The 24578-nt window shown below is 42.8% G+C and overlaps 1 protein-coding gene across 15 annotated transcripts in view; it reads left to right on the top strand.

Annotated features, from left to right (window-relative positions):
• Positions 1–24578, top strand: part of KIF16B (kinesin family member 16B) — a 302210-nt gene that overhangs the window by 170143 nt on the left and 107489 nt on the right. For 11 of the 15 annotated variants that reach the window (XR_004259830.1, XR_004259831.1, XM_032248035.1 and 8 more), the window contains 3 exons: positions 17885–17917; positions 18259–18312; positions 19838–21196. Coding sequence is in view for 13 of the 15 variants with exons in the window: in XM_032248035.1 (XP_032103926.1) it covers positions 17885–17917; positions 18259–18312; positions 19838–21196 (1446 nt within the window). In the remaining 2 variants the exon portion in view is untranslated. The remainder of the gene's footprint in view (positions 1–17884; positions 17918–18258; positions 18313–19837; positions 21197–24578) is intronic. The other 4 variants (XM_032248037.1, XM_032248034.1, XM_032248026.1 and 1 more) reach the window with 1 other exon arrangement.

Below are 24578 nucleotides of genomic sequence, written 5' to 3'. Positions count from 1 at the left end.
AAAACCAAAAATCAGTGTCCCTTCTTCACTGTACATTGCTCCGTTTCTTTCCTCCTTATTTAGCCTTCTTTGTAATGTACATTCGTCTATCAACAAATCCTCTCTCAATGCCTCCTGTGAACCAGGCCGGATTCCAGGACAGGGGCACCCTTGCTAGTAATCCTGAGGTCAGGTTGTGTGCTTGTTGAAGGAGAGACACGATCAACAGATAATTTAAAAATAAATCCAGAAAGTGAAAATGAAATGAAATCAAATGTCTTGGGACAGTGCTTGATGGAGTGATCAGGAATGAAGTAAGGGTGTTTGGTCTAAGACTTGCATGGAGAGAAAATGACACACATAAAACAGAGAGGTGCGGAATGGAAAGCATTTAGACAGAAGGGGAAAGCGTGTGTGATGGCACCAAAGTGAGACGCGGAGAGAGGGCCAGGGTAGATGCGATGTAGTAAGCGGGAAGAAGAGTGCTACAAGTGAGGGCAGGGAGGTCCCGGGCAGGTAATGTGGGGCCGCCAGGCGATTGGAAGGGCTTTGACTGTTTTTTCAGAGCTGGCAAACCACTAGAATTATTTAAGCAAGAGAGTAACCTGAAGATGTACTTAATACAAATATTAGGATGTACACCATTTGGAGAATGTGGCATAGAAGCCGAAGACCATTTAGAAAGCTATTTCCTTAGAAAGGTAATGGTGTCTTGGATCTACATGTTAGCCATAGAGATGGTGCAAAGTGGAGTCGAGGAACTAAGAGTGACTCCCAGGATTCAGGTTCAGACAGCTGCTGCAGGTGTTACACTCTTTCCTGGGATGGGGAGACAGGGAGGACAGGCCTGGGCCAGCAGTTGGGTAAGAATTCTGCTTATGTATCATTCCTATTAGAATGGAACCTTTTTAAAGTCAGGGGCCTTGTGTAGTTATTTTCTGTATAAGGTGTCATTCATATAATACATGCTTAATAAAAATTTTGTAAACAGATTAAGAGTAAAATCTTAGTAAGACACAAGCATCCCTTTGGGAAAGGCTTTTAAAATTTCTCTGGGCGTGGATGTTCCAGATATTGGAAAGAGACATATTATGCAGAAGAATGTTTTTGTGGTATAGATCAAGTCCCAGGGGATGCTGCAGTTATTTCAATAATCTCAAAATCATGTTCAGGATCTTTAAGCTGTAGGTGGGAAGAGAGCCTCGTGATGAAATGAAGAATTAGGCCAAGGCAATCAGAACATTCAGGAGAAGCAATCTGTTTTAGACTGAATTATAGGTGGTTCTGGATGCATCTGACGCTACCATTATGTAGCCTGTTCACCTGGCTTCAATTTGTCTCTGCTACCCCTTGCGTTACTCATTGACACAAATTCAAATAAAATTTGTGTAATGCTTCTCCACTCTGAGAAATGGTGCTGCCCATCACTGTGAACATGTAGGACAGATTTTTTTTTCCCTTGAAGGGACAATGTGGTCGATACATGAGGAACAGCAAACGTTGCAGAGCTCTGATTGGCATGGTTCCCACTCTGCTTCCTGTCTCTATCTGATGGCAAAGGGAAGACCTGTGGGCCTGTCTTCACCGTGACCCTGAGGAAGGAACTCACCACACCTCCTTAGCCCTTCCTGGTCACGCGCTCCTCCTCTTCTCAGCATCTGGCCTGACCCCTCAGTACTGACCAGGTGGTGACTTCCAAGCTTCAACCTGATCACCTCTGACTTAGTTCTCCAATGTTATCTTCAGTCACTTTCTACCCGGAACTTTATCCTGTGGTTTACGTGGGTCACACCTCTCTCCAGGCCTCTGCGTCCATAACACTGCCTGTGACTCCTTCCGCCTCTTCTTCCCTTGGCCAGCCCTCCTCCTCTTTTAAGCTGAGCATAGACTCGTATCCTCAGGTAGCTCTCTGGGCATTGCCAGTTGGAGCTAAGTGTCTCCTGTGTATCCTCTCGCAGGCATTTTGTGCATTTCTGTATCGACTCTTTCCAAATTCGTTTCTCTGATGTGTATGCATTGAATTGCTGTAGGCCTCTTGAGGACAGGCACTATGCTTCACTTATCTTTGAATCTCCAGAAGACCTTACAGAGTGGGCACGTCACAAATGCTCATTGAGCTGTAGGTTTTGGCCAGCAAATGTGCTGTCAGCACAGAGGATGTATCTGCCGTCTCACAGGCCTGCCCAGGTCTTTTGTCAGTGGTCCTTGTGCACTGTTTCCTATATTCATATTACTTGGCCCATATCTTTGTGAGTCTCTCACCCACACATATATGATTCTACATATTTGGTGGGGTTACAATTAACATACCTCTTGGTTTCTTTGGTATTGTATATACCTGAGTGTGTTTTTTGCAATTGACTAAAAAATTGCTGCATAGTACTCAGGTTTTCACAGAACAGAGCTCTCCAAAAGAATTATGACTGGTTTGCAAATTATCGTATCCAGTAAGCTCCAAGTTATCTTCAGAACAATGTAATTTTCTCTTTGTTCAGCAGGCAGTCTACTAATTTTCTAAACAGCCCATGTCTAAAATAATACCCTGTGCTCTGAATTATAGTAAGATTTGCAGTTTCAAAAGCAAAGTTCTTGTTCCCCAAGAACATCGTATCAGCCTGACTGGGCACATAGAGCTGGAACATGATTTTGGAAATTACTCCTGGCCCACACCTCAAGCTCCCTGGAAGCCGTGATTTGTACGCACACATGCGTGACACTTGGTGCCAGATAATTTTTGGATTAGGCAGAGAAGCCTGGTGACTTCCTTTGGGAGTTAGCTCCATGTTGGAGAGGTGCCCAGCCAGGGTCTTTGCCAGGAGATAATTTTCCTGCAGGGGAAACATTCCTCCTCAGCTGGTGCAGCGTCTTTAAGAAGAAACCAAGCCGACTGCTCAAGCCTCCTCTGCCTTGCTCTGAGACTGCAAACAGACAGCTAATTTGGCAAGATGCAGAAGCTTTCACAGCTTCTTGAAAGTGCTCAAAGCAAAATTAGATAACTTCCAAGCTCATTTCAGTCTTGAAAATAAAAGAATTTTTCACTGGCATATTAGCCTCCCCTGAGCACTAACCAGTGATGAGCCCATTTAAATGGATGTATTTGAATAATTAAACTGTAAAGAGGAGAAACACCTAGCTTTCAAATCTAGTTAGACCAAAACGTATCAGAAATCAGGACCAAAGCTGTATCTGGTGAGCCACTGAAGGAGCGTCATCCCAGGAGCGCAGCAGCCCGAGGGGTCTGGTTAGCATCAGGGCCAGTGCAGACCCGGCAGCCATGGAAGGCCCCTAACTCAGAGGATGGTCTACAGTTATCGATGATCATGGGAAGAAGACAGATGAGGAATACTTAAATTTATTTTTTACTTTAATGTGAATATGTTCATTGTGGGAAATTTAGAAATCACAAACAAAGAAAAGAAGTGACTACATTTAACAAGACTATATCTTCTAGCCTATACCTGTTTCTTCCACTATCTCTGTCTCTCTGTATGTAGATGTACACACACATTAATATATGTATATACATTTGTATATATACATTTATATTTTACATCTTTTACCAAGATGGATTAATATTGGACTTCTGAGAGTTTTTTTCATTTACTAGTTTTTCTTTCATAAATATTTTTCTACATTGTTTTAATGTCCATGCAATTTTACGTTGTCTGACTATTCCATGAATAGTCAGAGCACCTCGGTGCTCCCTAGCCTTTTTGGCACCAGGGACCAGTTTCATGGAAGACAATTTTCCAGGGACAGGGATGGAGGAGGGGAGTGGATGGATTCAGGATGAACTCCTCCACCTCAGATAATTAGGGGAGTCTCATAAGGAGCGAGCACCCTAGATCCCTTGTGTGTGCAGTTCATGATAGGGTTCCCACTGCTATGCAAATCAAATGCTGGTACCGGTTCACAGCCTGGGGTTTGGGGACCCCTGCCATTACCATATTTGACTGCTACTGGTAGGCATTTTGTTATCTAGTTTTTTACTATCACAAGTTAGTGGGCTGAAGAGCTTTGTAGCTAAAGCTTTGCATTTTCTCATGATTAATTCCTCAGCGGGGAGGAAGTAGAGGTAGAATTGCCAGGCCAGAGTGCCTAAAATTTTAAGGCTCTCAATGCATATTCACAAATTATTCTACAGAATGTTTATATCACTACCAATCCCACTGAGAGATTAGACCATCTTTTTTTTTTCAAGCTGAAAATAGGCCTTCTTGGGGTGTTGAATGTGTCACTATAATTACGCCCTCCTAGACACAGTTCTAGGCTGTATTCACAGGCCCTAGAGTCTGGGGAATCTGGCTAATAGTGGCTGTCTCTAAAAGCATGCCCTGGGCATCCTGGTCATCACCAAAGACTCACCAAGCTCCTAATGCTTTCTGTGCTGAGCTACTTCCTATACTAGAATGCTGTGGAAGATTAGCATCCACCTTCCTGGTGCTTTCAGATGAAGCATGGAAATGGATTTCCAGAATGTACAGCTGGAAATAACTAGATTCCAAATGAAGAGTTCGGGGATTTGAATAGAAAAAGCCAAAGGAACCCAGGTGGTAGTGAGAGCTTCTCTCCAGATGACAACAACTATGTGAAAGGAAATAGTTTCATTTCGCTCCCCGTATCCCACTCCTTCCCTGTTTCTTTCATATCTCCTTCCTTCTCTCTCTTCCCTTCCTTCCTTCCTCACCTCCTTTCTGCCTTCACTAAACTTGGAGGATGAATACATCACATTAGGGAGAAAGTAAGGAGACACCAATGACAGGGTTATACCCTTTTTGTACTGAGCCTTAGCTGTTGTACTGAACTGTAGCTTTGCTATCCACAACTATATGGTTCTAGAAAACAGACACAGAATCTAGTTTGTTGTTTACTCAGTGCATAGCAGCACACCTGCAACTTAGACATCTAATAAGCATGAACTAAGGGGAATGCATGTTTCCCTTTGCTTTATAACGATGTAGAAGGGGCTTCAGAAACAGAATCTGCTGATAGCTGGAGATATTCTCAACAAGGCGTGCCCCTTTGTTATACCCGAGCGAGTTAAGAAATGCGCCACACTCTTAGATTGAATTATGAGTCCTTTATTTTAGGTGGTGACTGAGAGGTGGCTAACGCCCAAAGTTCTCTCGGACCCAAAGAAAGAGTCTGGGCGTTTCTTATACCCCAGTTTGAAAAAGGATGGGGAAACCTAGCTGAAGCAAGTTTTTCACAGAAGCAGAGTAAGCAAAAAGTTAAAAGATAAACTAGTACATGGGAAATAAAATAGCCCAGGTGCAAGGGCTAGAGCTGTCATAAAAAGACATACAACTTATAGGTATGGGGGCTCTGGGTACTCAACAGCGCCTGCATTCCCAGGCTCTGCTGGTACCACTTGACTTAGCCTTTTATCAGCAAATGTACTCCTGGATGTGCCCGGTGTCATCCTGCCCCAGCTACATACTACGGTTACATACTTAATGAGGGGAACAACTAAAATGAAGAAGCTAAGATGGAGTCTGTCCTGCTCAAGAAGCTAGCATGAAGCCTGAACAGCTCCCAGCTAAGAAAGAGAGAGTCAGTTTAAGCTAACAAAAAGCAGGTTATCACACCTTCATATGAGGTCATGGTGCCCCCTGCGTGTCCTGGGAGGGAAGCCACACTCCCTTGCAAGCACACTTTTCTCTCTCCTTCTCCCTTACTCACTGCTACTTTATAAATTGTCTGATCCTTTTTTTTCCTTGCTGACCTTGAGCATGGAGATTTTATATATGGAGTTGGCAGAATTTATGTTGCTGGTAATTTGGTAGTTAGCCTGTGTTTTAGTTGATGGTTATTTACTGTGTTTATCTCTGCTGGTTTATTTTATTGGGCTTTACCATTTTTCAAAAGTTTAGTTTGCTGCAAGGCTGGTTTCTTCTCCAGTTTTTGGTCTCAGTTGTCTTGCGTTTTTATGGACCATTTACTAACTTTACAGTTGGCTATAGATTGCCTTAAATAGCTTGTTAAGATACACAGTCCTGGGGAACATGTGATGAAAGCAACTGAAGGAAGTGGGCTTCGTCCTCCATGAGCTGAGATTAGTGTTAATTACAGACTTTGCTTTTTTCCTCTTTGTCCTTGAATATTATTCCACTGTGAGCCACTTTAAGTGATGAGTTTCGGGTGTTTTCTGTTTTCAAAGTAGGCAGGGAGATGAGCTCTTGAATTCAAAGAAGATCTGTCTTTATTCAGTTACTTCAGATTGTATTGTCTGAGTGGTGCGATGCATTTTGCTTCAGCCATTTTATAACCGCACAATCTAAAGCCAAATTGTCAAGGTCAGCTGAGCAAATGAGACTGTTCCTGGTGAAATGACACATGGCCATTATAGGCAATGGTGGGAGAAAGTAGGTTTCCTCCCAGTCCCACAGCACAGCATGATTTTCCTTGGCAGTAACGTATTAACTTGATTACACCTCAGTGGCTCTGTAATTTGTTAACTCATTTGATTAGAACATGTTGCTAATTCCGTCAAGGCTTCCAGTTGTACATAGTCATTTTTTGCTTCTGGGTCTTTGCATATGCTGTCCTCTCCTCCTAGAACACTTGTCCGTTTGTCCACCGGCTCTTCACATAACCAAATCCTGCATAGTCTCCAAAATCTCTGTTTAAATGTCACTTTCTCAAAGAGGATTTATCAAACCCAGTCCAACTTTTACCTCCTGGGCTACTTACTCATAGTGTTCCCTGTCTTCTTGTTAGCCCTTTAAATGGTTGGTGATGATATCTGTTGGTACTACTGTCTACTCTTGGTTTCTGTATTTAGTGGTAAGGGTCTGGTTTTCTCAGTACTGTGTTCTGACTTAATTCTTGACTGAACGTGTGTATGTGTGAACTGTTTCCAGACAAAGGACTTCCACACCCTTCTTTTAGCACAGACCATGACTCTTAACCTGGTGTGGCTGGCTTCCAAGTGGTTGACACCATATGTTTAGTCACCAGCAGCAACTCCCATATCTCATGACCTAAGGTTAATTGTCATCATTGTTGGAAAGAAATTGAAATGAACCAGAGGTTGATAGAAGCAAAGCAGAGGTAAAACAGTTGCTATAATCAGCGTAGATTAAAAAACATTTTTTTAAACAGGTAGTTACTCTCATTATGAAGAGAAAGGCTTATTATAGAAAGCAACACATTCAGAAATGAATAAAGTAATCACAAGTATTCATAATCTTTTCACCAAGAAATAATGATTGGTTTATGTTTGTAATATTTGCCTTTATTTTAAAGTACCTATATTGAAGTGTACATCAAATATTGTTAATTATGCATTTTATAGAGTATTCAAGAAAAACAAAATTCAGATTGTGCTAGATATACAGTCTCTACTTTTTAAAAACATTTTATTGTGTGCTTTTTCTCATGCCATTGAATATGATTCTTCATTTTATGTTTATGTCATAATTGATTTAACTTTTAACTAATCATTAAGGACACTCGCAACTGTTTCCTTTTTGTTCCATGTTAACTGTTGATGCCATTTCAATTAATTCTCTTATATAAATCTTGGTCTACTTTGTTATTTTGTCAGCTCAATCCGTACTCAGAATTCTTCCTTAGATGACAGCTGCTGCTTAAATTAAAGCAACATGGGGAGGAATGAAGAGGAAAATGTCAGGGAGAGAAATAAGGAAAGGAAGGAATCTACCACTGGGTTGGAGACCTAGAAAAGAAAATGCACAGCAACAGAGAGCCGTGGTCTGGGATACAGGGGTACACATTCTCAGCATTGCCTGGTTAGGCGTGTTAGCATGTTTCCTTTCACGTGTACAATCTCAGGGGCATACAAATGTGTCAGGTGGACTTGCAAAGCTCTTCACTTCAACGGTGTATCATCATGGCAGAGGAACTGAGGTGGCCTTTACAAGTCTTTTTTGCGTCTTCAAGTTTCCCTTCTCTGTTCTCTCTCTTCCCACTACTCACAAATATGCACAGCATTTCTTTCCTTAAACTAGCCTCTTCTTGGGGCACCCAGTATAGACCTCACCAAAGTGGTTTTTCGGAATCATTTCCCATGTACATTTCCAACAATATGAAATTGTGTACATAAATCACGGTGCATCTATGTTATAGGATTCCATGATATTAAACTCTGCTATAGAATAATAGTTAATGATTTGGTGATTTGTCCAAAGTGTGTATTACGAGGAAATGATTAAAAAATAGACTTTGTGGTAGGCCCTTCTCTGTGAGTGCATCTCCCTGGCTGGAAAGACTGAGGGCTGGGACCAAAACAGGGAAGTCATGGTGTGGGACACTTACCTGTGTTTTCTAAATTTCCTGCAGTGAATTAGTCTAAACATAATAAACATGAGAGTGTGCAGGGTATTAAAAGTTATTTCTTGTGGCGAAGAGATGGACATTGGCTGACACCATCTCCTCACCCAGGTGGTCTGTGACTCCTCGTCATTGTGTTTCTGGCTGTGAAGCTCATGCCACTGACTTCAAAACACTACCCATAGCAATCACTGGTTGAAACCTACTCTGTGCCTTACAGAAAACCCTCCAGATAAAAATAAAGAAAGTCTTCTGAAAACCCCGGCGGAGAGGGAGACAGCCTCTGCCCTCTGTGACCTGTAAGGCCCTGGGTGGTGTCGACCCTGGTTCCCTCTTGTGCTGTGATTCTTCTCCTGTAGCCGTCCTCCCTTGGTTTCTCCTGCTGGCGCCATGTGGTGCTGCTGTGCTTCCGCTGTCCTGCACGTGTCGTCCCTCGGCCAGTGGCCTGGCTCCTCCGTCATGTTGGCACCAGATGCATCTTCATGGCCACTCCCTTCCTTCCTGCAGCTCTCTCCTCAATGTCCTCCTCTAGTCCTTCCTCTCCCCAGCTTTATGCTTTTTCACAGTACTTATCCCACGGCATACTCATTATTTATTAGTTAGCTCAACCCCACACTGGCATAGAGGTTTATGAGGGCAGAGACTTGATTTCTTTGGCTGAGCCCAAAGTGCCTAGGGCAATGCATGGCATGTTGACCAGGTGAATTAATGGGTGAGTGAACCACCAGCTCCTGAACGTCCTGCTCCATACTGTGATGGAGGACTTGTGGGCAGGGGAGGCGGAAGAGAAGCTTGCCAAGGGAGGTGCCCCCAAGAGTGTGTCATCTGGACCTTTAATATTCTGCTTGCAGTCTAACTTCCTGGTTTTATTTCTCATCACTTCCCTTTATTTAATCAGAGCAACAGCCAACCGAGGCTCTGTACAGCTTCCCCTGTATACCTCTCATTTGTCTTCCTTCTCCTATTTTTCTTCCACTGGATTTTTCCCCGCCCACAACAATGGATTGCTCATTACAATTCTATCCATTTTTCAAGGCCAAGCTCAGACAATACCTCCTCTACAAGGCCTCCTCTCATCCCTATAAATGCTGTCCTTCCACCCCATCTCCTATTGAAAACATGCTCTTTCCCACTGGGCTCATTACATTCTGTATGGTCAATATATGAGCATGTTTTCCTTCACTCTGTTTCACTCACTTAAGAGTACCTAGAGGCAGGCTGTCCATTCTTTATTCTACTCAGGGTCCTGGCTGTTCACAGCAGGTGCCCGGGCAAGTTTTGTTGTATGTGTAGAATGCATGGTTGAAGGAAGTGGCAAGAAAATTACGTGGTGCATTCTCCTGGTTTGTCCAATGAAGAGAAGTATGTTTTGTAATGACGGATCTTTTTTAACTTTTGGGAGGCTCCTTCTAGGATAAAAATTACCACGGTTTGGTTGAGAAGGTGAAACAGAATTCCAGGCGGGGTAGAAGAATGGATGAGGAGTTGGAAGAGGTGGGCTTGAGTCCTGAGTCTTAAAGGAAGTCACTCGGGCCCTCTTTCTCACACTCTGCAGGCCTCATTCTCCTGGCCTGTAAGGTAGAATGGAGGGGCAGGGGAGGTGGGGTGTGTACCAGTTCAGTATATGATCTATCTCAGGTCCCTATCCAGTTCAGACTGCCTATGATCCTCTGGCTTGATTAGGAAAGCCTCTGGTTTTCACATCTGTGGTTCCAGCTTTCATTTCAGAGCAAGTTATACCACTTAGTGAAAATGCTTATGATATCAAATTTTGTTATTTTTTTAAAAAGCAATCCTTGTTTCTTAGGGCACTTTCCATTTGCAATGCAAAAAGCTTAAGACTGGCTCCTTAGAAAGTCTTTAGCGAGTACCTTCTAGACCAGGGATTTGGAAATTTATTAGAAAACCATTCCCAGAATGCTTTGAATTTTTAAGTTATAAACTCTGACGTTTACTTAAGAGGGTTTAATTTCACAACCTGCTAGATTAAATTGCATTGTGAGACTTCTTGTCTCCTACCCCCATCTTGACACACACCCCTTGAATTGTAATTTTATGTAAGTCTGTCTACTGTGGAATACCCTGACAATGATTTGAAAAAAGTGTGAGGGGCGGTGAGTAGTGTAGAAATTACATTTGTCTCTACAAAACAGCTATTCCTAGGTTTCCAATGAAAGTTTACCTGAGAGCTGATTCACATAGGAAAGACTTCAGCGCCTTTGTATGAAGAGTCGGAAACCCGATGGCTGGCTGGGTTCTTCCTTTCATCAGTTTCCCAGAGCCTGCCCTGGGTGAAATAACTGCTTTCTGCTTAGCCTTCAAGAAACATCTGGAATCTTAGGGTTCTCAGGGTTAGGAAGAAGACTGGATAGGATGAGCACAAACCTCCGTACCCAAATTCAAACTTTCTCTTTGGTCCCAAAGATCCACTAGTCTCCATGGGATTTGCTCAGTTGTGAGGTGCTTGAGATGGCTGAAGTTTCCTAGGTAATGGTAGTGTGGTGAAAAGGTCAGTCATTTTTGTGTAAACTATTGAAGAACCCTCTATAATGAGAACCCAAACCCTAGTGAAGCATCAGGGAGAAGTGAAACGCAGTGCACTGAGTCTAGTCCTTTTCTAGTTCCTTACCAGGTCTGGACTGAGGAATACCACCAAGCATTCCAGGCCAAAGGCCAGGAGTTTTTTTCAAAGATGACATATGCTTGATCAGAACTAGCTACATAATTTGCAGGGTTCAGTACATATTGAAAGTTGGGCCTCTTGTTCTAACATCATTAAGAATTTCAAGATGGCCACAGCAAGCATCAAGTATGGGGCCTGAGCAGCTGCATGGGTCGCAGGCCCACGAAGTCATTTCTGTACTTGACAGTAACCTAAAAGCCACTTAGGAAAAAGCTAGGCATACACATTGACAAAGAAGTTTTTCCTTGTCTGAGCATATGCCCACTGAGATAACAGAGTAATATCGATGCCAGGGACTTTACCAGTATGGCTGTCCTGTAGGGAGACCGCCTCTGTTGCCAGGAGGTATTCCTTCCATGCATGTTGTGGGCTGGACTCAGCTTCCATTACCCTCCCTGTCTATCTGCACTACAACTGCCTGCCCCAGCATTGACCTGGGTAGTCATACTGTTTAGAAAGTGAAATGACATCATAGGCACAACACGAATCACCATGAAGACACACAAGGATGCAGGTATTTATGCTTTCAGTTCATTTAAATCTTCCTCACTTCTCTCTCCTCTCTCCTTCCTCCCTTCCTCCTTGTGGTATAAGCTGAGAAATTCTCACCCGTCACAGGAATATTAATTGCAGTATGTTCAGTTATACCTAAAAATGGTAGATCTCTTTTAATATAAAACAAGTCTATTTCTGATTTAAAAAAAAATAGGTTGTATGCTGTGCTTTTTTGTTGACTTAACACAGTAAGTATACTTCCAAGTGTCATTTTAAAATTCTAAAAACACCTGCAAAAATTACATCCTTTGTGGTTTCCTTTTAATTATAACATTTGGGAAATTAGAATATGGGGCCATGATAATTCCAGTAAAGGAAAATAATGAATTACAAATATTTAAAATGAAGCCACCTTCAAATACAATTATTCTTGATGTTCTCTCCTTGATAATGTCACACATTTGTATTTTACAATCTACTGAGGTTTACTGTCCCAAATAATTATCATTGATTATGGAAATAGGTGCGTTTTACAGTATGATTAGTAAATATGTAACATTTAACAGAAATGATCCAGCACGAGCAGCAGCTCATGCCAGTGCTTATCTAAAAACAGTCTCGAACTTTGGAATGCCTCTCTCCTCACACTGTTTGTGATTTAAGACTGAACATCTTTATAGGATATTTTGTTTGTTTTTTAAATGTTATTTTTGAGGAAACAGTTTTCATCATTCACCAAAGGCTTTTTGCTTTCAGAAGTGAACAACCAAAGTTTCTACCTATTTAGAGACTGGTCGCAGAAAGGAAGTCACAAGTCTTCATTAAGATTTAAATTTAAAATGGGAATCTCTCTCTGATTTCTGACTCGGTACTTCACAGTGCTACCTTCAGGGGCGAGAGCAGCGGCCTCAAGCGCCTGATCTTGACAACTTCCCTTAATGCAAATACTTCCCCTTCTCCATCCTGATGAAACACTCTAAAGTGAAGGCTTCCCCTGAGGAGGACCTGTGATTTCACCAACCCAGAGACTCTTAGATCCTCCTCCAAGCTGCTCCCAGACCATCCCTCCTCTGCCCACCGGAGCACTTCTCAGCCTCACTTGGGACATCTGCCTGTCCCACTTTTTGCCTTTTGCACTCCTTGCTGACCATACTGTTGCCTTCTCCTCCCCTTCCAGACATTTCCTTCTAAGTCTTTCATCATTCTAAGTTGTGATGTTATCTTGGGTGATTCTGTGAAATGAACTCATCCTGCAATCTAGTTACTTAAATAGCACTCCCTTCTTCAGCTTGGAGACTTTCTTTGATTTCTTACTTTTCCTGTAAGCCTTTTCTTACTTCCCTTTCCAATTAAGTCCCTCATCTTCAGCACTTGAGCCATCTGTTTTCCAAATCATCATATGATCCTTCTGTTCTTCCACTTACCTGAGTCCCATTGATTCTAGAACCACTGAACTGTCTCCCTGCCCTAAGCCTATTCTAGACATCTGAGCTCGGTGCAACCAAGAAAACCACATCAACACAGAGATCGACGCCCCCGTAAATTAATGGTCTGTAAGCTTGAATGATGCTTAGCCAGCCCTTTCTGCTCATTTCCTCCATCAGTTCTCTTGCCCACTGACCCCTTCATTATTATAAATAATCTTCCAGATTCTTTTACTTCTAACCCCACCATTATTTCTCCTCGCTCTTAGGAAGAGGCATCATTAGGCAGAGGAGCTTGTTCCTTCCTCCATGTAGAACACAGGAGACCTAAGAGAGCAAACCTTTAAATCCCATGTCTACTTTGCATTCATCCTTTCTCCTTCCTTCCTGTCTCAATGAAAGAACTCCACTTTTGCCTTTTTCAGACTAACTTCCCCTACCTGTGCTATGGATCCTATAGGATTAATAGCTGGTACTTATTAACTAAGTTAATAGTGGTTGTGAGTACTCTCATTGGATCCTCTCACCCACTGAGGACTAGGATTATTTTTGAGTCTGTGTTCAACTGAGGTGTAGGAAGGTTGAGAGATTGTCCCATGGTCATGTAGGAGCCAGGATTTGGTCTAGGCTGGACCTGCATCCTCTCACCCACTGAGGACTAGGATTATTTTTGAATCTGTGTTCAGATGAGGTAACTGAGGCATAGGAAGGTTGAGAGATTGTCCCATGGTCATACAGGAGCCAGGATTTGGTCTGGGCTGGACCCTTGCTGTCAGCCATGGTGCTACCCTTTCCTTTCCTGCCTGCTCAGAGAACTCTCTGTCCATCCGATATTCCCAGCATCTTCCCATTTTTTCACTCAATCTCTCTGTCTCCTGCTTGTTCATACAAGGATTTAAATAGGCACAAGTCTATTTATCTGTTAAAATGAGCACTCATCCTAAAACCACCACCTCCCCTTTACAGCTAAACTTACCAAGTAAGCGCTCTGCTATGTTTACATTCACTGTCTCCAGTTTCCTCTCACTCACTCCTCAGACCTTTGCAGTCCAGCCCCAGCCCAGCAAAGGTCTCTCCAAGATGAACCTCCACATTGTGAAGATCATTGGGTGCTCCTTGGCCTCTGCATTTTCCTTGGAATTCCGGGATTATTCTGTGCTACTGATCTCTTCCTCTTTCTCCAGACACCCTCTTCCCTCTCCTGCCTGCCCTTTCCTGATTTTCTCTGCTCACTCCCAGCCTCATTAGAGGGCCATTTATCTCTGCCAATCACTGTGAAGTCTGTGGTCTTTCTGACTTTGCACTAAGCTCCTTTATTTTCTTCTGCACATGTGTTCTGGGTAACCTCACCGCATTCTTAGGGCTTCAGCTCCTGTCTACATGCCGGTGAAGGCCAAGTCCATATCTTCAGCCTTGATAAGGGCCTGTGTACCAGCTCGTTGCATGTATCCTGCTGCCTGCTGGACATCTCAGTTGGATGACCCTGTGTAAACACTGGATTCTATATGTGTGAAAATGCACTTAGCTTGAAAGCAAGACAGAGAAGAGATTTAAAAAGTGGGCTCTGAAATCAAACCTGATTCTACCAGTTGCTAGTGACGTTGCCATTTCTCATGTATAAAATGGGAACAGTGATCTTACAGGGCCATTGTGAGAATTAAGTTCAAAGTGCCTAGAGCAGTGCCAGGTATAGAGTGAGTCCCCATGGTCATTAGCTTCGATGAGTGTCAACCTCTGCCACCTTGAGCACCAGCACTGCTACAGCTGCCACTCCTCAGCCCCTCCTTCTGCAATGCTCTCCTCATCTCGGTAAACCATGGCAATGCGAGTCAACGCTCAGCCCCCGAAGTGCGCAGCTGCCAGGCAGGCATCTCACATGTTGCATCTCCCTTGATCTTGGCTACAGCCCTTTGAGGTGGGGCCTGTTACTTTATTCAGCCTCTACGGAAATGAAGCATCCAAGGTTAAATAGCTTGTTCATGGTCTCAGGACACTAGAATTTGTATTCACACCTGCCTGGGCTCAGTCTTTTTGCAGTTACGTTTTGCCTTCCCAACCCCTGTAGGAGTTGGACAGAAACGTGAGAGTCATCTTTGCCTTTTTCTTTCTCTTTCCACCCCCACCAAAATGCCCCCAGTTGCCACGTTTTGTCAGCTCGATCTGCTGAGTATTGGGAGAGATCTTCACTTCTTTATAATCTCACCAGGATAATAAATTCTGAGTTTTAATCTCTAATGTGATGTTTTAAATGAGCACCTACTTTTTAAACATTGAGCACAGTGTTAGGTACTGTGCTAGACAGGAGGCTGCAACAGTCGGTAAGAGAGATGTGGTCCCGTCCCCATTGGGCTTCTGGTCTGTAAGTGACAGTTATTGTGTGTGTCACGCATGAGCATGGGGTTCTGAGCCCAGAATTTGGCAGTACCTAGGATCAAGGCAAGCAGTTGTCCTGGGTCCTGCTCTGTCATCTCCTACTTAAGTGGCTGCCACTAACTTGTCTCTGCCTTCCCTTATCGCTCCCCCACCCATCTGTTCTCTGCAGGACACCAGGAATATGTGTCCTTCAACAGCCCTGGCCCAAGACACTTTCTGCCACCTCCTTTAGGGTCAAGTCCAGAGTCATTAACATAACATCCAGGGCTCTTCACTGTCTGGCTTCCGTTGTCCTCTTGAGCTTCATGGCTTGCTGCCTTTCCTGTAGCAAGTGAAAATCTGGTTTTATTAGCTTTCCTTGAGTTTCTATATCATGCAAGAGAAAGAATGGCCCAGATTAGATGCACGTTTCGTCAGGAAGTTTGCCTTGATGCTAGATACTACCAAATTCTGGGGTCAGTACCCTATGCGCAGCTCATGTGTGACACACTGACAGCGCTTACAGACAGGGAGCCTGGTGGGACAGGGACCACATCTCTTTTACAGACTATTGTAGCCTTTTACCTAGCACAGTACCTGACACTGTGCTCAATGTTTAAAAAGTAGGTGCTCAGTGAAAATATCACATTAGAGATTAAAACTCAGAGCTAATTACCTCCTTGAGACCATGCAGCTCACTAGCAACAATTGCAGTGGTTGGCAGCACAGATTTTGTGACCAAACTTGGATTCAAGTCCTGCCTCTGCTGCTTACATACTCTAAGCCTCAGTTTCCCGCTTTGTTAAATAGGCATGAGAAATACGCTTCCCAAGTCTGGAAGAACAAGTGAGGGAGTGCAGGGCGACTGTCAAACACAGAACCTGTGTGTATAAACAATCCTCAGATGCTGGGTTTCCATCTGAATGCCCAGTGCTCAGTGTAGCACTTTTGGCTATGCACACGTGGCAGTCTCAAAGCCAGGTCTCCTGATGTGTGCACCGAGCTCTTGTTCACAGAAAAGAAAGAGTAAAGATAATTCTATTAGGGAAATTGTCAGGTTTTAAAAAGTATTTTATCCAGTGATTCCTTTTGACTCTGAATATCTCTAGAAAGACTGAACTGTATTGAAGTATGAAGATACCAACTTGGGATCCTTCCTAAGGTTCTATTTATTGTTAAATAAAAAGGAATGATCACATTTTAGTTTTAATGAAGTCCTAAACCTACTTAATGTAATTGCATATGGGCTGGCCTTCATGACTGGCAAATGCTTTTCATTTATATTTATATGGCTGATTTCTCATGCAGAAGGTACAGATTATTTTCATTTGTCAGGTAGAATAAACATATTGTTATCTAACAAGTTTCAATGAAAGATTTGATACTTTAATTTTATATCACAAATTTGAACATTGCTTATAAATTGAGTCAATAGGCGGTATTTTAGAAGCAGGCTGCCATAAGTTCACATCCTGGCTTCACCATATATTACCACGGTGACCCTGGAGAAGGTGTTCAACATACCCAAACTTTTGGATTCCTCATCTGTAAAATGGAGATATTGTTTTCTGCCTTCAGAATTTGCTGGGTGGACAGAGGGAGATTATGTGTAAATCACACCGCACAACACTTATCATGTAAGACATACTCAGTTCTGTCTACAAAAGCCACCATACCGTGGTCCCAGCTGCCCAGGAGGCTGAGACAGGAAGATTGCCTGAGCTCGGGAGGTCCAGGCTGCAATGAGCCATGATCACACCACTGCACTCCAACCTGGACATCAAAGCAAGACCCTGTCTCAAAAACCCCAAAAATGAAGGCCACTGGACATCTTATTCTCAATATTACCCCACATTATTAAATTGGAAAGGGAAATTTGAAGTGTTTATTAGCTCATGACTAAAAAATTGTTTCCAATCTGGATTTTTGCATTATTCAAGGAAGAAGATTTATGGTGACTTTTTCTGTAGCAAGCTTTTTAGCTGTATCTGCCCTCTATCACAGCAGAAAAATGTATAAGCTTAAGAATTATAGTTCAGGGTTGGGGAGAGCTGGCAGTGTCTGACCCAACCCCAATCCCAACCCTGAAAATAAATAAATAAATAAATAAATACACCTTATGCTGCTTAATAAGAATAGTGAAACTTTGCAATAATTAAATAAATATTTGATAAGAAATCAGCTTGTGTTATTGTTTTAGTGAGTTTTAAAATTCCCAGTGACCTAAATCCCTTTATTCTACAACCACTATGGTAAATCTATTCACAATCTCAGAACCCCCGGTAACTCCTATAGTGCATAACTATTAATTACACCAGGACCTTCATGAACCTACATGTAGTAAAACTATCTATAAATTAGCAAAAGTACTAGTTTGACTACTGTTTATAATTACTATTGGTACTCAGTTGCCATCATTACTATGATTATCATGAGTAGCGTGTAGAAGTGTGAGAAGTATGAAACAGAGCTAATGTTTTGGAGTATTTGTTTCATGAAATTATTGGGAAATGTGATATTTATAAAAAGATATTTCTATTTGTGCATGGCTGTTGACAATTAAGTACCTTACTACTTTTCTCCTGATATTCCTTCCTATTAAATGTTTGCCTTAATGGATGTCTGTGCTCTCTCTCTCTTTCTACCTCCCTGGCAGTCTTTTCTCTGTAAAAGGACCCATCTGTCTAAGGTAGAGATTCTCCTTTTTTATGTACTAATCAGTGCTAAGCTGCATGGAATAGACATGCTTATCATTTAGAAGCCTTTTTTAACTCTGCTTTTTCAATACAGTTTTTGTTTGTTTTCCTTCAAGTAAAACTCATTCTTTTCAGCTTAAGTTCAAGCTCCCAAAAGTATGTCTAATTCCTAATCATAGTCCTAGAGCAAAGAATGCATTTTAAACTTGCTAATTCATGGTCATTAAAAGTAATATTTGAAAAACTGATGCTCTTTTTAATATATGACTGTATACAGAGAGAGAGAGAGAAAAGCTCTTTAGAAAAGTGACTCATTTTCATTTGATTTTATTAGACTTGAATTTGAGAGGCAGCAGCGTGAAGAGCTTGAAAAATTAGAAAGTAAAAGGTAAGTCATATGGGGTTCAAGTTTCAACACTCCTGTAGTCTGGATTCCTGTGTTAATATCCTGTACTGATTTCATGTATGTCTCTTTCAATACTTCCCTCTTGCTCTGTGTCTGTTATTTACATGTCTAATGACCCCAGGTCTTTTTTTTTTTTTTTTTTTTGAGAATAGTTGGTTTTTCTTCAAGTTTAAATTTTTTTTAAACAGTTAGTCTTCAAATATTTATGAGAAATGGGGAATAGAGTCAGTAGGCAAATTTAACATACCAATTAAATTTAATACACCAAAATGTATTCATTTAAATTTAATCAAAAGTAGATCTTCTCTTAGCAATATCCCCTGAGTTTTTAAAAAGCCTAAAGAATGACAATTTCCCTTCCTTATACCTCCCTGCTTTTAATACATCTTTTCTGATATTGTTTGGCCATTTGCATTTCCCCATGCATAATTTGCTTCTTATTCTTTGCTCACTTTTCTTCTGTGTAGGGGAGGGCAGGGTTGGGGGAGAAATGGCTGTTTAGTGGATTTGGAGAGTTCTTTATATGTTCTGAAATAATTCTCTACCTGATAAAACTGTATTTTCTCCCTTTCTGTTTTTCCTGTTGTATTAACCAGCCAAGACATAGACAAAAGATGACAATTAGAATAGAAACTAAGGCTATAGGAAGTCTGCAAAGTAAATGTTTATTTTTAGGACCTGGAGTTTAAATGTCACAAGTAAATTGGCTTAGTTTCCAGCATCATCCAAGATGGACGTTTGGTGGGTCAGGAGGCGGAGGCCGTGTATGTGTATTCTAACTCTGTGCTCTTGCTCTGGAGGTCCTCCCACCTCTAAACTTCGGTGCAGGACCCAGTGGAGATCATTCGTCCTCCAAGAGAAAACACAAGATGTCACTACCAGCCCCCGCAAAATTATGCATTTGTTTATGCTAATGGAGGCTCCAGTTACTTTCAGTGTTATGCACTAGTAAACTGACATTTTGGACCATTTGGTGCTCACCATTTGTACCAAACTAGTGATTAAACACTAAATAGTATGTAGTTTTTTAGCTGGAACAATGAACTGTCAATTACCATGACTTTGATATTTGACCCCAGTGAGATGAGGACAGCATAAGCATTTTTATTTAATGTTGTCTTGTAACGGAACTTCCATTGAGCTTTAGTCATTGGGCTGAATAAACTTATTCACATTTAATTTAAATTGGGCATGGTTCTTTCTCTTTGAGCTCAGGGGCCTTTTAAAATTATATCATGCATAACACATTATGATTATAGGCTCTACAAAGAAAGGATATCAGAAGCCACTTCAGGAGAATAGGCAGATGATATGTTGGATAGTTAAAAAATAAAAAATATTAAACAGGATGCTGCTGAAAATTTAAAGGAAAACAGTTGCTCTTCTTTTTTTTATGTTAATGGAGGCTTTGACCTAGTTGTATGTGCATTTTCACAACATTTCAGTAAAGTTAGAGCAACCTTTGAACAATGATTAGATAATGACCAGTCGGTGCTTTGCATTTCAGGAAACTCATAGAAGAAATGGAGGAAAAGCAGAAATCAGACAAGGCCGAACTGGAGCGGATGCAGCAGGAGGTGGAGACCCAGCGCAAGGAGACAGAAATCGTGCAGCTCCAGATTCGCAAGCAGGAGGAGAGCCTCAAACGCCGCAGCTTCCACATCGAGAACAAGCTAAAGGATTTACTCGCCGAGAAGGAAAAGTTTGAAGAGGAAAGGCTGAGGGAACAGCAGGAAATCGAGCTGCAGAAGAAGAGACAAGAAGAAGAGAGCTTTCTCCGCTTCCAAGAAGAGCTCCAACGACTCAAAGAACTCAACAACACTGAGAAGGCCGAGAAGTTTCAGATATTTCAAGAACTGGACCGGCTCCAAAGGGAAAAAGATGAACAGTGTGCCAAGCTTGAACTGGAAAAAAAGAGACTGGAGGAGCAGGAGAAGGAGCAGGTGATGCTCGTGGCCCATCTGGAAGAGCAGCTCCGAGAGAAACAGGAGATGATCCAGCTCCTGTGGTGCGGGGAGGTGCAGTGGGTGGAAGAGGAGAAGAAGGATCTGGAAGGTATTAGGGAATCCCTCCTGCGGGTGAAGGAGGCACGTGCTGGAGGGGATGAAGATGGTGAGGAGTTAGAAGAGGCTCAACTGCGTTTCTCCGAATTCAAGAGAAGGCAGCTTGTCAAGCTGATGAACTTGGAGAGGGACCTGCTTCAGCAGAAAGACCTCCTCAAAAAAGAAATCCGAGAAGAACAGGAGATCCTAGACTGTTTAAAATGTGAACAGGACAAAGAATCTAGATTGTTGGGAAAACATGATGAGAGTGTCACAGATGTCACCCAAGTGGCCCAAGATTTCGAGAGAATGAAGCCAGTGGAGTGCAGGCTGCAATATAAGGAACGCCAGCTACAGTACCTCCTGCAGAATCACTTGCCAACTCTGCTGGAAGAAAAGCAGAGAGCATTTGAAATTCTTGATGGAGCCCCTCTCAGCTTGGACAATACTCTTTATCAAGTAGAAAAGGAAATGGAAGAAAAAGAAGAACAGCTTGCACAGTATCAAGCCAATGCAAGCCAGCTGCAAAAGCTCCAAGCCACCTTTGAATTCACTGCCAACATTGCGCGTCAGGAGGAAAAAGTGAGGAAAAAGGAAAAGGAGATTCTGGAGTCCAGAGAGAAGCAGCAGAGAGAAGCACTGGAGCGGGCTGTGGCCAGGCTGGAGAGGAGACATTCTGCCCTGCAGAGGCGCTCTACCCTGGGCATGGAGATTGAAGAGCAGAGGCAGAAACTTGCCACTCTGAACAGCGGCAGCAGAGAGCAGTCAGGGCTCCAGGCCAGCCTGGAGGCTGAGCAGGAAGCCCTGGAGAAGGACCAGGAAAGGTGAGATTGGGAAGGAAGGATGTGGCATACAGTGGGTGCCAAATGAGTGCTCATTTTTCACTCCTCATGTTGCTTATCACTTTTTTAAAGTTATTCTTTTAGCCTTTATATTCGGTAATACATAGGCAAATGGTTATATTTGCCAGAACCGAGAAAACTACTCCTAAACTTCTTGTATTTCCCCTTAGGGTCTTTGTTACAGAATTGCTGGCCTAAAGTTGAAAAACACACCAACAAAAGCAAAGCTATTGTTGATTTTACCACTGACCTATGGAATGTGTGTGTTTTAATATTTTGGTAAATGCAAGACTGAGAAAGTTTCCACTTTGGTTTCTCCCTTCCTTCTTCCGCGTCTCCCCTGCCTGTCTCCCTCTCTTTTCTCTTTCTTCTTCCCCTTCATTTCCCTCCTCTCCCTTCCACTGCGTCTATTGCCTCCCCCTTTCTCTTCCTGTGCCCTCTCTCTTCCCTCTCCTTCCCCTTTCTTCCTTCCCTCCTCACCTGTCTCTCGCTTGCTCCCCATCTTTTTCCTTCTCTTCCTGTTTTCCTCCCTCCTCCCTCACCTCTTTCTATCTCTGCTTCCCTGCCCTTTCTTACCAATAGTTTCACATCTGCTCCATGACCAGCACTTGTTGCACTTAAGTATCATCCGTGGAGTTCATGGTTTGCATACAGGCTGCTGATTCCTACAACCTGTTGGGAATGAAAAATCATTACTTTTCCCATCCCTATCGAGTCATAGTATTTGAGAGTGGGCCTCAGGACTCTGCATTATGAAAAGTCAACTGAACCAACAAACAAAACTCCAGATGATTCTGAACACAGTGGGATGTTAGAACATGTGCGGTGATTTACTGATTATTTTTGTTGTTGTGAAAAATAAAACTAGGAAACTAGCACTCTTGTCATGCAAGGTAAGAATATTTATCTTCCTGGCCGGGCGTGGTGGCGCACACCTGTAATCCTAGCACTTTGGGAGGTAGAGGCGGGTGGATCACCTGAGGTCAGGAGACCAGCCTGGCCAACATGGTGAAACCCTGTTTCTACTAAAAAATAAAAATAAAAAAAAAATAAAAATAAATTAGCCGGGTGTGGTGGCAGGCACCTATAAACTTGGGAGGCTGGGGCAGGAAAATCGCTTGAACTCAGGAGGCGTAGATTGCAGTGAGCCAAGATTGTGCTATTGCACTCCAGCCTGGGCAACAAGAAGGAAACTCTGTCTCAAAAAAAGAAAAAGTTAAAAAAAAAATTTTTTTAAGAGTATTTATCTTCTTTCACCTATTTTCTGTCACCATACTTACCAGACCATAAGTTCTAAAAATGAATATTATGTGAATTTGAGAACACCTTTTCCGGAGCCTTGAAGACATGATGACAAGACTCACAGAAAGGCCAACAGCCACCTAGTATGCAAACATCACCCAGTTTGGAGACTTGCAAGAGAATGTATATCCTGGTTCAGCCCCTTCCTATCAAGATGATAGGATCTTCCTACCTTGGGCAGGATCTTTCATCACTGGACCTCAATGTCACCACCTGCACAAGGAGAGGATGGATGAGATCACAGGATCATGATCTGGGTCCAGGCTGGAGTGCAATAGTGTGATCATAGCTCACTGTAGCCGCAAACTCCTGGGCTCCTGCCATCCAAGTAGCTGGGACCCGAGCTATATACTACCATGGCTATCTATCCATCTATCTATCTATCTATCTATCTATCTATCTATCATCTATCTGTTTTTAGAGTTGGAGTCTCCCTGTGTTGCTCAGGCTAGTCTTAAACTCCTGGGTTCAAGCTGTTCTCCCACCTCAGCCTCCTAAAATGCTGGGATTATAGGCACGAGCCACCACTCCCTCCTCAGTTGAGATCTTGACTGAAGCCCAGATTGGGGAGCTGAAACCCTGCCCTCTCTGCAGTGTTCCACCCACCCACAGCACCTCCTGAGGGGGCTGCAGCAGAAGTCCTGTCTATTGGCCCAGAGACCCCACCGTGGCATTTAGCAGATGCAAGGGGCCGGTTGCTGATAACAAGGCAAGAGCTACTTAGAAGTCTTACTGTTGCTTTCGCCCATCACTTTGCCTGAAAAGGTCAGGACAACCTCCATTGAAATGATTGGCTTATGCTATGGATTATATTTACCATCGTCTCTCTGGTAGTTCCCTCAGGCAAAACAGGAACAAAGTAACAATCAAAAACAATATTGCTGTTATTTCCTAGAAATAGGTTGGAGGTTTAAGAAAATGATTGCAGGTATGTTATGTAAATGAAATTGCTCGACAAAGATCCAGCCCCAGGAAATTTAAAGTATCGGGGGGCACACTCTCAATGTGTGGCCTGTAGTGTACAATAAGAATGCAGCCTGAGCTTTTATCTTGATGTCCTTGGCTTTTGTCAGCCAGCCGTTTAGTATTAATACTGTATAATAGCAGACGCAGTATTGCAGTTTCCACGGGAGCAATTACAGAATGTGAGTGTTCCCTCAGAAGCCAAGCAAAGTGGGCTGTTAGCTTCACGAGTTTTCATGAAACAGACTTAGCTAAGTCCTAATTCTGGGCTCTCTGCTCTGACTGTGATGCCCCTGCAGCTTTCTATGGGAATTTCTGTTGTGCTTCATTTTCTCCCAGGGCTCTCACAGCTAAGCCAGGATTCACTGTGCAGCCTGACTTGGCCCCTTGTAAAATTCCACAAGTGTGAAATATTAAATTCACACGGACTGGACTGGACAAGAGTGTCCTGGACTTGGCTCTCCCGTTGCCTTCTCAGTGCTTTATGAACCAGGTTTAATCCATTTTCCGGCCTTTTTTCCCACCGGCTGCTCATGCCAGCTGCCCTGTTGACATGGATCAGGAAACCCAAGTAAACTCTCCTGTCACCACAGAAGGGATAACAGAAACGAGTTGTTAATGCTCACACTTAATCCGATCTTCTTGTCAGAGTCCTTTAATAATGAGACAATGATCATAACAAGTCACGATGCAAACCATGAAGAATAACTCTGTGTACCTCAGATCCTGCTTTAAATGCCACATGTGCATTGTCGTTTACTCTTCCAATAAAGAGTGCCATGGTCTCCAGTTTACACATGAGGAAACTGAGGCCTGCAGTAGTCATATAACCACCTGGGATTAGTGTCACACAGTTGGAAAGTGACAGAGTTGCAAAGCAGATCTCGATCTCCTCATCACCCATCTCTGAGCCCCTTAGCCCTCTAGTCTCCTGACAAACTGTCTGTCACACGGGAAGGCCAGCTTGTCCCTTGCCACCCATGTAAATCTCACTCAGCGTTCAGGATCCCACTCTAACCTCCCTTTGCTCTGTGGAGGCTTTTCCTTTAGCCACTGGCCCTGTGCTGAAAGACAATTCTTAACAACCTCAGCAGGAGTT

This window comes from Sapajus apella, unplaced genomic scaffold (assembly GCF_009761245.1).
Source record: "Sapajus apella isolate SASKATOON/1434 unplaced genomic scaffold, GSC_monkey_1.0 scaffold65, whole genome shotgun sequence".
Taxonomy (NCBI): domain Eukaryota; kingdom Metazoa; phylum Chordata; class Mammalia; order Primates; family Cebidae; genus Sapajus; species Sapajus apella.
Note: the sequence above shows the minus strand (reverse complement) of the source record. Positions and strands in the feature narration are given on the sequence as shown.